Here is a 14,208-nt window from a genome sequence, read left to right on the forward strand (position 1 = left end):
AGTGGTCTCCCTTAGTCACCTTGAACTTGACCCAAAGTGTATATTTTATATATTATCTTATTTTAGCACCATGGGTAATAAACAACATACCTCACTTTGGCCTTTGTTTGACATTCAGATATAGTGAAATACCATAAGTACTACATGAAATAGTAAACTTGGCTCACCCACTCATGGAGGTGACAAGATCTTGTCTTGTCAAGGAATACAATAGGCCTACACAAAGATGTACTTGGATCTGGCTAAAATGGCTGCCTTCTTAGGAAGTCCTCCTTTGAAATAAAGCCTGACTATCTTAAATTGTTGTGTGTTTTTCGTATTGTTTATTCTTATAATGGAGTGAGTATGGTTTTCCGCCACTTTTGGCAATGTTCTAGGCAATGTTCAATATCTAGGCGGGGGACACCAGAAATGGGCTTCACACGTTGTACCCATGTGGGGATTCGAACTCGGGCCTTTGGCGTGACGAGCGAACCCTTTAACCAGAAGGCTACTCCACCGCCCCTTTTGTAATGGAGCATTTATGTACAGCTAATTTAATGTTCTTTGTGCGTGGCAGGATTGTGTGTTTGAATCTGAATCTGAATCCGGTCAACTTCTGAACCAAACCAAATACATGCTCATGAATAAGCTTGGGTTGGTAAAGCTGTTCATTGAAAAATGAACAGCAAAGGAAGATAGAACTGCTGTTTTCTTTGATGTATATCTGCACTGTTCTCAGCAGAACTTTATATACGCTCGTCACGAAGTGTGAAGCTCATTTCAGGTGTACCCCGACGTGATAGTGCTCGAATATTCGTAAATGTTGCATAACACTAACTCACTCACTCATCTGTGTATACTTTCTAAAGCAAACTCACTCACACTCACTCCTCCACAAATAATCTGACATGCCATGATATAGTGAGTGAGTGAGTTTTACGCCGCACTCGGCAATATTCCAGCTATATGGCGGCGGTCTGCAAGTAATCGAGTCTAGACCAGACAATCCAGTGATCAACAGCATGAGCATCAATCTGCGCAATTGGGAACCGATGACATGTGTCAACCAAGTCAGCGAGCCTGACCACCCGATCCCGTTAGTCGCCTCTTACGACAAGCATGGGTTACTGAAGATCAATCTTCTAACCCGGATCTTCACGGGTCTCATGATATAGCTTAAATACTGTTAGTTAATTGAGCGTAAGTTAGTAAGTGAGTACGGTTTTACCCCGCTTTTAGCAATGTCCCAGCAGTATCGGGGCGGGGTTACGAGAATGGGCTTCACACATTGTACCCATGTGGAGAGTCAAACCCCAGTCTTCTGCGTGACGAACGAACGCTTTAGCCACTAGGCAACCCCACCGCCCTGAGCCGCAAGAGACAAGTCGCTTGATACATTATCTCTTTACAATGACGATCAAGAGACAGATCTGGTTACGAAACACCTTGACAAAGACAACAAACTTCATTTTTAGATGAAATCGCATTTAATACAAAATAAATATGTGTGACGTTACGTATGATACTAGTATCAAGATGTTGGTTGTTATGGTCTAAAGGGGACGGGCACGCTTGTCATCGAAGTGACTGTTGACTCTAATGAAGCCTTTTCCTGTTAAACAAAAAAAGTAATACACCATTCCGGTATCCGTTATTGTCAATATCGGCTGTCATCATCATCATCATCATCATCATCATCGTCTAAGAAAAAATAAGTATTCAAGTGACGAAAGAATCATGGTATGCTGGTGTTATTGTTTGATAAATTAAAGGGCCACTGATCCAGAGCGATTAATGTTTCCAGCCAACAGTCTAATTACGAAACCTAGCTGCAAACTGGTCAGCCTCTGCTCCCTCGACCGTGACGGACACGGGGACTGGGCTACTGTCCACCTTGGCAGAATTTCTTCAACCTAATTGGTGGGACATTAGGAAGGGTGGATGCCCATCAGATGCCCTTATTTGAAAATATCCCCGCTACTTTTTGTCTGATTGTAATAAAGTATCCCAGCAGTGTAGGCTTTATCAGATTTTCAGATGTTTGGATGGTATAGTGACTGATCCAATTTGATCCTATTTCTGTGTTTTTTACCTCGATATTTAATCATGTAAAAATATGATGTCTATTACCTATGCTATGATATCAAAAACACACATTTGATATATTTGAATCCATAAACTAAACAACCCCACTTTGCCATTGCTAAAAACTCTGACATTTTACTTAGGTACATAGGTATATACAGTTTTTAACTAAGTACACAGCAAATGCTTACATATGTTTCTTATGTAACAATGAAGTTCCGTTCGTATCCTCAAATCAGTGTCGGCCCATAAGATATTTTTCAGGCAATCAAACTTGCATGCAATACAGTGATTACTACACTCTAGCTGTAACCCTTGTTTGGTGGTAAACCTACACATGTTATTTGTCATCATTGACTTGATGGTCAGTTAATGAATTTACAACAGGTATAATTAGTAATAACACCGCTCAGATTACCCGACAAAGGTTCCCATTTGGCATTTCTTGTGTCTGGAGTAAATACTCAACATGATAAATTGAGGTCTTAGGTGGCAAATGTATGATATCTTATGTAATATGTGCATGGACGTGCAGCAAGAGGAATTATCAGCTGAGTTACAAAACAAACAGCGATCAAAGGATTAACCGGTAACACGCTGATTGTTTAATTGCTTTTATCCTGCACAGTGGATTTGTCAAAAGGTAGAGTTTATGTATATAGATTTACTAATCTATACTGAATACATCCTGTCGTAAAGTCTCTTTGTAAAAACAAACGCCCTTCCTTCTAAGGATTAACCGCCAATACATTCATTGATTGGCTAACTAAATTGCTCCTTTAACTTAATCTCTCCATGAAAGTGTAAGTTTGCAGCACGGAAATAATCACTATACACTCACCAATTTACCTCACCTACTTAATCCTTATCCATACTCCTTTTATCAGGCAACATCCATGAGCTTAATGCCGATGGTAATTCACTGTGTTGTTAATACACGTTCAGCCAATAAACAGGAGAGCCGAGATACCGGATGCCGGTTTAGAGAGTGTTAAGTACTGTTCAAACAGTCAAATAGGCGACCTTTGTTGTGCCGAAATACGGAATACACTGACGCCGGCTTAGAGGGCGTCAATCTCATAAATTAACTAGCTTCTGTCGGGACCAAATTCTAGTGCCGATATTGAGAGCATACCGGATTGGAGGGCTGCCGAGAGCTTCCACTGTATTCTTGTGAGAGTAATAGCACCTGTTTATGCTTCAGAGTTCACTTTTCAACTTGCTCACATCTAATAGGCCAAAACAGATAGTTCCGAGTACAGGCTATACTGCGCGATTGGTCTGGTTTGTGTGACGATTCTCAGCTGTGTTTTGGTGAAGCGTTATACTTGTACTAACCCATTCTCTTCCCACAGAGGTTACTTGTCATATCTTCCTACGAACCTCTGTTCTAATACGGCCATATTTCCCGGTTCTCGTAAAATCCCCTAGCGGCAAAAGATCGCAACACGAATTATCTCCCTTCTTTCTATCCAATCAGAACACGTGTTACATCGACTTAGATTAAACTTGACTAACACAAGCAAATGTGGGGCCACAAATATCCTCCATCTGCCGGGGACTTGTGTTGATATTACACACAAGACGTTTAATGGCTAGCTTGTCCGTTGTCAACGAGGGCGATGGAGACGCCACTGATCCGCCATAACATGACTGTCTAGAAGAAACGTTTGCGCATCGCGCAGGGGAAGAGGTTTAGTTTTCTCGAAGCATACGGAAATTACCGAGGCCTTGCGAATGATCACTTTTGAAACAACGTCGCTGATTGCACAACTAAATCTGATTGCCTCCAATCACGAGTCTTGAACGCTCACACCATGAAAGGGCCGTATTAGAACAGAGGTTACGTAGGAAGATATGACAGGAGTAACCTCTGTGGGAAGAGAATGGTACTAACCTTGTGTTCCTCGTTATAGAGATACACGGCGGTCGTGCCGAATCCCCAGTTGAAAACGTCGTAGTTGATGATGTAGTCACAGCCGATGTCTTGTTGGGGAGCAGGGGTGTTCCAGCGACCGTAGATCTGAGGAAGTGAGTAATGAGGGGCTTAACAACAGTTTCAACGCTATTGCAGTTGGTGCTGATTTAACAACTACCTGGTTGACATGAAGATGACAATATATGAAGTCCAAATTAGCCTGCTTTAGATTCCTTTCATTGCTGAAGTAAGAACAACCCCCCCCCCCCAATAAAATTAAAAGATTTTTAGAGGGTACATTTAAAATACCCCCAAAAAACCCCAAAAACACACAACAAAACAACAACAAAACAACAACAACAACAAAACCAAAACCAACCCCAAACCAAAAACAAACAAAACAATCAAAACAAACCACCACCACCCCCAAAAAACAACAACAAAAAAAGCAAAAAACAAACAAGAACCACCCCAAACCCCACACCCCACACCCCCGAACAAATAAACCAACCAAACATAAAATAAATCCCCCAAAACAACAACCAAAAAGAAAAATACAAAACAACCGAAAACCCCGCTCTGTATACCAGTGATCATCCATGCCGTAGCTTGACAGCGATACTTAATTTGGACATTGATAACATGGATTCCGAGCCAGTCAATCCACATTTAATCCTATTAATATCGATATGCAGGTCTTCAGGTATGACGCTGCCGATGATCGCACCACTGACCGTGCATTCAGCCGCCCATAGTTACCCAAATGTAAGAAAACACTCCGGTTAAAATCCTATCAGTGAGTGAGTGAGTTTAGTTTTACGACGCTTTTTAGCAATATTCCAGCAATATCACGGCGGGGGACACCAGAAATGGACTTAACACATTGTGCCCATGTGGGGAATCGAACCCGGGTTTTCGGCGTGACGAGCGAACGCCTTAACCACTAGGCTACCCCACCGCCCCTAAAATCCTATCAATTTCAACATTCACATTGATACTTATTAAACATGGCAAAACCCAAACATTATTGATCACCTTGAAATGTAATGTTTTCGCAAAGACCAAGAGTCACCATCGTTTTTAAGAAAGAAGTACAGTGTGCTTTGTAATGATTTCGTGGCCCACGAAGAATCCACGTGGGGGATTCGAGGCAATAGGTCTCTAGTATCCCGCGCGTGTCGTGTGCAGTAATTGATGACCAGGTATTACAGGTAGTTCTACTGTGTATCTTGGTGATTATGTGTAACACTGCTGCGGCGCAATACTACATTCATTCATTCTCTGAGTTAGAGTGTTCTTTCTGCTGCTACTTACTCTGAGTTTAGCACCCGGATGTAGGACATAGTCCCCGAATTTGTAGAGGATGTCGGGTTGGCCTTTTCTCTTTTTTCTCAAACTCCATCCTTGCAACTGCACCGACTAGATGCCAAACAGAGTCATGTAGTTAGACAATGGTAGTGATACTTCGTGGTAAGTTCATGTCTGATTAAATGTTAACAAGCAGCCATCCAAACTGGTATTGCCCTGAAACTCACCCTGCCCAGCAACGATCCAAATTGGTATTGCCCTGAAACTCACACTGCCTAGCAACGATCCAAACTGGTATTGCCTTGAAACTCACCCTGCCCAGCAACGATCCAAACTGGTATTGCCTTGAAACTCAGCCTGCCAAGCAACGATCCAAACTGGTATTGCCTTGAAACTCAGCCTGCCCAGCAACGATCCAAACTGGTATTGCCTTGAAACTCACCCTGCCCAGCAACGATCCAAACTGGTATTGCCTTGAAACTCACCCTGCCAAGCAACGATCCAAACTGGTATTGCCTTGAAACTCAGCCTGCCCAGCAACGATCCAAACTGGTATTGCCCTGAAACTCACCCTGCCTACCAACGATCCAAACTTGTATTGCCTTGAAACTCAGCCTGCCCAGCAACGATCCAAACTGGTATTGCCTTGAAACTCAGCCTGCCCAGCAACGATCCAAACTGGTATTGCCTTGAAACTCACCCTGCCAAGCAACGATCCAAACTGGTATTGCCTTGAAACTCACCCTGCCAAGCAACGATCCAAACTGGTATTGCCTTGAAACTCACCCTGCCAAGCAACGATCCAAACTGGTATATCCCTGAAACCCACCCTGCCCAGCAACGATCCAAACTGGTATTGCCTTGAAACTCAGCCTGCCCAGCAACGATCCAAACTGGTATTGCCTTGAAACTCACCCTGCCAAGCAACGGTCCAAACTGGTATTGCCTTGAAACTCAGCCTGCCAAGCAACGATCCAAACTGGTATTGCCTTGAAACTCAGCCTGCCAAGCAACGATCCAAACTGGTATTGCCTTGAAACTCAGCCTGCCCTGCAACGATCCAAACTGGTATTGCCTTGAAACCCACCCTGCCCAGCAACGATCCAAACTGGTATATCCCTGAAACCCACCCTGCCCAGCAACGATCCAAACTGGTATATCCCTGAAACCCTATCTGCCCAGCAACGATCCAAACTGGTATATCCCTGAAACTCACTCTGCCCAGCAACGACCCAAACTGGTATTGTCCTGAAACTCACCCTGCCCAGCAACGGTCCAAACTGGTATTGCCTTGAAACTCACCCTGTCCAGCAACGATCTAAACTGGTATTGCCTTGAAACTCACCCTGCAAAGCAACGATCCAAACTGGTATTGCCTTGAAACTCACCCTGCCAAGCAACGATCCAAACTGGTATATTCCTGAAACCCACCCTGCCCAGCAACGATCCAAACTGGTATATCCCTGAAACCCACCCTGGCCAGCAACGGTCCAAACTGGTATTGTCCTGAAACTCACCCTGCCCAGCAACGATCCAAACTGGTATATCCCTGAAACTCACCCTGCCCAGCAACGATCCAAACTGGTATATCCCTGAAACTCACCCTGCCAAGCAACGATCCAAACTGGTATATCCCTGAAACTCACCCTGTCCAGCAACGATCCAAACTGGTATTGTCCTGAAACCCACCCTGCCCAGCAACGATCCAAACTGGTATATCCCTGAAACCCACCCTGCCAAGCAACGACCCAAACTGGTATTGTCCTGAAACTCACCCTGCCCAGCAACGGTCCAAACTGGTATTGCCTTGAAACTCACCCTGCCCAGCAACGGTCCAAACTGGTATTGCCTTGAAACTCACCCTGCCCAGCAACGATCCAAACTGGTATTGCCTTGAAACTCACCCTGCCAAGCAACGATCCAAACTGGTATATCCCTGAAACCCAACCTGCCCAGGAACAATCCAAACTGGTATATCCCTGAAACCCACCCTGCCCAGCAACGATCCAAACTGGTATATCCCTGAAACTCACCCTGTCCAGCAACGACCCAAACTGGTATTGTCCTGAAACTCACCCTGCCCTGCAACGGTCCAAACTGGTATTCCCCTCCGTGATTTAGCCAATCAACAAGTTGTTTTTAATCATTGTACTTTACTCTCTTTAGTGTTAAACCGGTTGTATAAACATGTCCGAACAATATAAGGGAAGCTAAAGCTATACACACAAGAGACAGTAAAATACAGTCCAACCTTTGACTTCGATGCAGTCGTGGTGTTCTCTATTGTTATGTAACTTCCGTCCAATGATACTTCAACGAAGCTGACTGGTCCACGGGCTGACCGTGACAGTACCATTCGACCGGAAACGCAAGAGTTTTTTGTCTGCGCATGCGCTAACATTTCAACACGGATATTACATCGGCCAACACAACCTGTCTCTTCAAATCAGTTCGTTTTTGTCTGTAAGGAAAATCAATAACACATTGGTTAGTTGTACACGAACACTGATGTTATATTAGTTGTATGCGTTCATAAAGTATATCGTTTGTAACATATGTTATATTTGCGAATACGCTTTCTCAATAAAGGCCAAATTTGAGTCGGTTAGATCGCTGACTTTGTGTGCTGGCGAATAGATGACTGACTCTGAGAGTATGGGTTGGAATCCCAATTGCTTGGATCGATGGTCATCATTTGTTAAACGTGGAATACATACACGGATACACACAAAACATTTTTCATACTACTAACATCGTACCGGTCTTTGATGTGGCGACCCGTGAAGGTCCGGGTTAGAATTGGTCTTCAGTCAACCTGTGCTTGTCGAAAGGGGCAACTAACGGGATCGGGTGGTCAGGCCCGCTGACTTGGTTGACACATGTTATCGTATCCCAGTTACGTAGATCGATACTCATGGTGCTGATCACTGGATTGTCTGGACTATTTACAGACCGCCGTCATATAGCTGGAATACTGCTGAGTCTGGCGTTAAGCAAAACAACAAACAAGCAAACAAACTTTGATGTGGCGACGACCGCTTTTGCCTCTCGGTTACATCATATCTGATTGAATACTTACCTCCTACGACGTCTTTGTCATCTTCTGACATCATTTACTGCAGGTGTTCTGACGCTGACCCCGAAGGGGTGAGTCCATTCAGGTCTAACGAGGGGACAACTATATGAAAGCAAAAATCAATACAAGATCATAACACTGACACAAACGAATGCTACAGTCATTTTTAATTTTATGACCAGAAATTGTGTCTGGTGTCCTGCGTTAAACTGAGACATTGTATCTGGTGCCCTGTGTTAAACTGAGACATTGTGTCTTGTGCCCTGTGTTAAATTGAGACATTGTATCTGGTGCCCTGTGTTAAACTGAGACATTGTATCTGGTGCCCTGTGTTAAACTGAGACATTGTGTCTTGTGCCCTGTGTTAAACAGAGACATTGTATCTGGTGCCCTGTGTTAAACTGAGACATTGTGTCTGGTGCCCTGTGTTAAACTGAGACATTGTATCTAGTTACCCTGCCTTAAACAGAAACATTGCATCTGGTGCCCTGCATTAAACTGAGATATTGTATCTGGTGCCCTGCGTTAACCTGAGACATTGTATCTGGTGCCCTGCGTTAAAATGAGATATGGAAACTGGTGCCCTGTGTTAAACAGAGACATTGTATCTGGTAACCTGTGTTAAACTGAGACATTGTATCTGGTGCCCTGTGTTAAACAGAAATATTGTATCTGGTGCCCTGTGTTAAACTGAGACATTGTATCTGGTGCCCTGCGTTAAACAGAGACAGTGTATCTGGTGCCCTGTGTTATACTGAGACATTGTATCTGGTGCCCTGTGTTAAACAGAGACATTGTATCTGGTAACCTGTGTTAAACTGAGACATTGTATCTGGTGCCCTGTGTTAAACAGAAATATTGTATCTGGTGCCCTGTGTTATACTGAGACATTGTATCTGGTGCCCTGTGTTAAACTGAGACATTGTATCTGGTAACCTGTGTTAAACAGAGACATTGTGTCTTGTGCCCTGTGTTAAACTGAGACATTGTATCTGGTGCCCTGTGTTAAACAGAGACAGTGTATCTGGTGCCCTTTGTTATACTGAGACATTGTATCTGGTGCCCTGTGTTAAACTGAGACATTGTATCTGGTAACCTGTGTTAAACAGAGACATTGTGTCTGGTGCCCTGTGTTAAACTGAGACATTGTATCTGGTGCCCTGTGTTAAACTGAGACATTGTATCTGGTAACCTGTGTTAAACAGAGACATTGTGTCTTGTGCCCTGTGTTAAACTGAGACATTATATCTGGTGCCCTGTGTTAAACAGAGACAGTGTATCTGGTGCCCTGTGTTATACTGAGACATTGTATCTGGTGCCCTGTGTTAAACAGAGACATTGTATCTGGTAACCTGTGTTAAACTGAGACATTGTATCTGGTGCCCTGTGTTAAACAGAAATATTGTATCTGGTGCCCTGTGTTATACTGAGACATTGTATCTGGTGCCCTGTGTTAAACTGAGACATTGTATCTGGTAACCTGTGTTAAACAGAGACATTGTGTCTTGTGCCCTGTGTTAAACTGAGACATTGTATCTGGTGCCCTGTGTTAAACAGAGACAGTGTATCTGGTGCCCTTTGTTAAACTGAGACATTGTATCTGGTGCCCTGTGTTAAACTGAGACATTGTATCTGGTAACCTGTGTTAAACAGAGACATTGTGTCTGGTGCCCTGTGTTAAACTGAGACATTGTATCTGGTGCCCTGTGTTAAACTGAGACATTGTATCTGGTAACCTGTGTTAAACAGAGACATTGTGTCTTGTGCCCTGTGTTAAACTGAGACATTATATCTGGTGCCCTGTGTTAAACAGAGACAGTGTATCTGGTGCCCTGTGTTATACTGAGACATTGTATCTGGTGCCCTGTGTTAAACTGAGACATGGTATCTGGTAACCTGTGTTAAACAGAGACATTGTGTCTGGTGCCCTGTGTTAAACTGAGACATTGTATCTGGTGCCCTGTGTTATACTGAGACAGTGTATCTGGTGCCCTGTGTTAAACTGAGGCATTGTATCTGGTGCCCTGTGTTAAACTGAGACATTGTATCTGGTAACCTGTGTTAAACAGAGACATTGTGTCTTGTTCCCTGTGTTAAATTGAGACATTGTATCTGGTGCCATGTGTTAAACAGACATATTGTATCTGGTGCCCTGTGTTAAACAGAGACATTGTATCTGGCGCCCTGTGTTAAACTGAGACATTGTATCTGGTGCCCTGTGTTAAACAGAGACATTGTATCTGGTGCCCTGTGTTAAACTGAGACATTGTATCTGGTGCCCTGTGTTAAATTGAGACATTGTATCTGGTGCCCTGTGTTAAACAGAGACATTGTATCTGGTGCCCTGTGTTAAACAGAGACATTGTATCTGGTGCCCTGTGTTAAACAGAGACATTGTATCTGGTGCCCTGTGTTAAACAGAGACATTGTATCTAGTGCCCTGTGTTAAACAGAGACATTGTATCTGGTGCCCTGCGTTAAACTGAGACATTGTATCTGGTGCCCTGTGTTAAACTGAGACATTGTATCTGGTGCCCTGTGTTAAACTGAGACATTGTATCTGGTGCCCTGTGTTAAACAGAGACATTGTATCTGGTGCCCTGTGTTAAACAGAGACATTGTATCTGGTGCCCTGTGTTAAACTGAGACATTGTATCTGGTGCCCTGTGTTAAACAGAGACATTGTATCTGGTGCCCTGTGTTAAACAGAGACATTGTATCTGGTGCCCTGTGTTAAACAGAGACATTGTATCTGATGCCCTGTGTTAAACAGAGACATTGTATCTGGTGCCCTGTGTTAAACTGAGACATTGTATCTGGTGCCCTGTGTTAAACAGAGACATTGTGTCTTGTGCCCTGTGTTAAACAGAGACATTGTATCTGGTGCCCTGTGTTAAACTGAGACATTGTATCTGGTGCCCTGTGTTAAACAGAGACATTGTATCTGGTGCCCTGTGTTAAACAGAGACATTGTATCTGGTGCCCTGTGTTAATCTGAAACACAGAGTGCCATGTACGAAGCTGATACAGTGTTATAAATGCCCTGTGTTAAACTGAGAGGTTCTATATGGTGCCTTGTGTGAAGCCTATAACATATCCTAATTATATAATGTGTGGAGCTCATTGTTGATACCGACAATCGTATCCTAGCTGCGCTGATCGATGATGACATCATCATGCCATTCGCTGCAGTTTCTGGTCCAGGGTCTATCACTTACAGATCACTGTTACATAGCTGGGATATTGCTGAGTGCAGCTTTAAACAACAAACAACAAACTGACCTCGCACGACATATTTAGACCTAGGCAAAGACGCTTAAGAAACTAGAGCGTGTGCCCTGCTTCCTCCATAAATCGTCTCTGTGTCAAGATAGACATAAATACAGTTCCTGAGTAATCGTGGTCATCCAAGTTTCCATGTCCTGACTTTAACTTCACTACTGAATTCTTGAAAACATATTCTAACCGATCGTCGTCAGGTTTGTGCGAGCATAGTGCATTCAAGGTTAAATTGAAAAGGGGGTGATTTAAACTCACCTTGTCACTGCGCAGGCCTTGTGATTGTGTATAAGTTCTGATATGGCGTAAATCGTCAGCCTTAAGAGATCCCACAAAGGAATGTTCAAAGCAAACAAACCTACATGCTTCTACCGAGGTATATGTTCACCTGAACTACATTTCAACTGATTAAACGCACCACACAGGTAACACACACTGGATCACATGCACCGAAATACAAAGAGACATTGTGTAGTCATGAAAAGAAATAGCATTCAAATTATAATGCACTCAATACTAATAGCAAGCATCCTATGATATAAATGAGGACATTTATCAATTCATTGCATTAAACGACCATGCTACACTCCGTTGGAGATAGAATTGCCTCGGCGAATGACAACGCCCACAGCAGAGAATGAAGGTGAAAAGTACGGGGGTAAACCTGCTCTCTCGAACGCGAATGCTATATTTGTGCTCTATTATGCAGCATGTGTAATCACCATGACCTTCTGTCATAGGATGTGTCATACAATTGTGCATGCCAGTGGTCCTGGTTGTCATTCTAGCCCGCAATGGGCTCGGCATTTCCTGTATAGCATCTAAGGAAAAGTGCACGGGCCTAAGACACCCCCCTGTCTAACCACGTATCTATCAGTGCCTCCTTTAGTGCATATACTGACTTCAACTCGTTTCAAGTTTCGTCAAAATGTCATGCATAAATAATCGTGTGATACCTGTTAAGTGTATGGGTAGACTGGTTCCGTCACAGTCAGTAATATCCCCACTAGAGCAAGGAATCCAGTAGATTGTCGAAACTGAGCCGAGCATTCAAGTGGGTGGAGGCCCAAGCATAAATTCAAGTTGTCGGAAAATGATGTCACGCTATCAACAAGGTCACACATTGTTATCTTATCTCTTACGCCGGACACGCATGGGGTACCAGGAAAGGGGCTTTTCTGGTTAACGCCTCACTCTGCAGAATTCCTGCTATATGGGCGGCATGTAAATATTAGAGACCAGACAATCAAGTGATCAACACAATGAGCATCGATCTACGTAACTGGGATACGATGACACGTCTTAACCAAGTCCGCGAGCCTGACCACCCGATCCCGTTAGTCGCCTAGTACGACAAGCATGGGTTGCTGAAAACCAATTCTAACCCGGATCTTCACGGGTAAGGGAAGGAATTAAACACGAGGATGCAGCGTCTTGTAAAACCTATAAAACTGGAATAAAGTATATGTGCATTATTTGACCTTATGCCATTTTTAATGCAGGCCCGCTGACTTGGTTGACACATGTCATCGTATCCCAGTTACGTAGATCGATACTCATGGTGCTGATCACTGGATTGTCTGGACTATTTACAGACCGCCGTCATATAGCTGGAATACTGCTGAGTGTGGCGTTAAACTAAACAACAAACAAGCAAACACACTGTGATGTGGCGACGACCGCTTTTGCCTCTCGGTTACATCATATCTGATTGAATACTTACCTCCTACGACGTCTTTGTCATCTTCTGACATCATTTACCGCAGGTGTTCTGACGCTGACCCCTGCCATATGGGCGGCATGTAAATATTAGAGACCAGACAATCAAGTGATCAACACAATGAGCATCGATCTACGTAAATGGGATACGATGACACGTCTTAACCAAGTCAGCGAGCCTGACCACCCGATCCCGTTAGTCGCCTCGTACGACAAGCAAGCCATTTTTAATGCAAAAAGATGATAAAATGAATTTTGGTGTTTTCCTTAATCACAGTTTAACTGTTGACAGGATAATATCGACATCTGTATGATTTCACACTAGGCATCGTGAAAATTAGGATCGTGACTACCACAACGTCTTCTCAGTCCTACAAAAGACTCGAATATTTACAAACCGCCGCCATATTGCTGGAATACTACTGAATGCGACGTTAAACAATAAACAAACAGTCCGACGAAAGCTACAATCTTCACAACCACAGCTGTTTGAAGCGCCGCAATTCGCTGTGCAGAGTTGCGTCCCTTGGACAACCATTAGAATTCTCAGCTAGTGTTACACGTTATACAACACTAAATGTTTTCCCATAGATTTCTATAGTAACGTTATATTTCATCCAGGCTGTTAACAGCTGTTCCATGTACACATGGGTGCAGTCTGGCCTTTAAACAACTATAAAAACACAAATTCCGGCTAACTTATCCGGCAAATTTTCCGAGCACATGAACCTGAACACATCAACCCCAGTTCCGCACCAAATGTCACCTACTGGAAAATATCTGCACACACAATAAACATAAGTGATGGTGATAAAAATGACAGCACCAAATACTTAAAATT

General features: G+C 43.4%; 1 protein-coding gene across 3 annotated transcripts; it reads right to left on the minus strand.

The window, feature by feature from the left end:
- Positions 1-1,450: 1,450 nt before the first annotated feature.
- On the minus strand, positions 1,451-13,433 carry LOC124275909 (non-neuronal cytoplasmic intermediate filament protein-like). 3 transcript variants are annotated; one of them, XM_046711597.1, is made up of 6 exons: positions 12,605-12,731; positions 8,373-8,471; positions 7,545-7,754; positions 5,300-5,404; positions 3,965-4,090; positions 1,451-1,594 (listed from the first exon to the last, which is right to left on the minus strand). In XM_046711597.1, exons 3-6 carry the CDS (start codon positions 7,692-7,694, stop codon positions 1,529-1,531), a joined length of 447 nt encoding a protein of 148 aa, XP_046567553.1. In that variant the 5' UTR covers positions 7,695-7,754; positions 8,373-8,471; positions 12,605-12,731; the 3' UTR covers positions 1,451-1,528. The 3 variants fall into 3 exon arrangements, with proteins under 3 accessions (XP_046567553.1, XP_046567552.1, XP_046567554.1); XM_046711596.1 differs by lacking the exon at positions 12,605-12,731 and adding an exon at positions 11,907-12,174; XM_046711598.1 differs by lacking the exons at positions 8,373-8,471; positions 12,605-12,731 and adding an exon at positions 13,372-13,433.
- Positions 13,434-14,208: the final 775 nt, after the last annotated feature.

Source organism: Haliotis rubra, unplaced genomic scaffold (genome assembly GCF_003918875.1).
Source record: "Haliotis rubra isolate DU_JTF1 unplaced genomic scaffold, ASM391887v1 Scf204, whole genome shotgun sequence".
Taxonomy (NCBI): domain Eukaryota; kingdom Metazoa; phylum Mollusca; class Gastropoda; order Lepetellida; family Haliotidae; genus Haliotis; species Haliotis rubra.

Bases quoted from the DNA above. Each gene is read 5' to 3' on its own strand.
- LOC124275909 (XM_046711598.1), bottom strand. From the start codon at position 7,694: ATGTTAGCGCATGCGCAGACAAAAAACTCTTGCGTTTCCGGTCGAATG. The intron at 4,091-5,299 runs GTAAGTAGCAGC...TCACTTCCTCAG, and splicing joins ATCCGGGTGCTAAACTCAGA to ATCTACGGTCGCTGGAACAC. The intron at 1,595-3,964 runs GTTAGTACCATT...TTTGTTTAACAG, and splicing joins TCTATAACGAGGAACACAAG to GAAAAGGCTTCATTAGAGTC.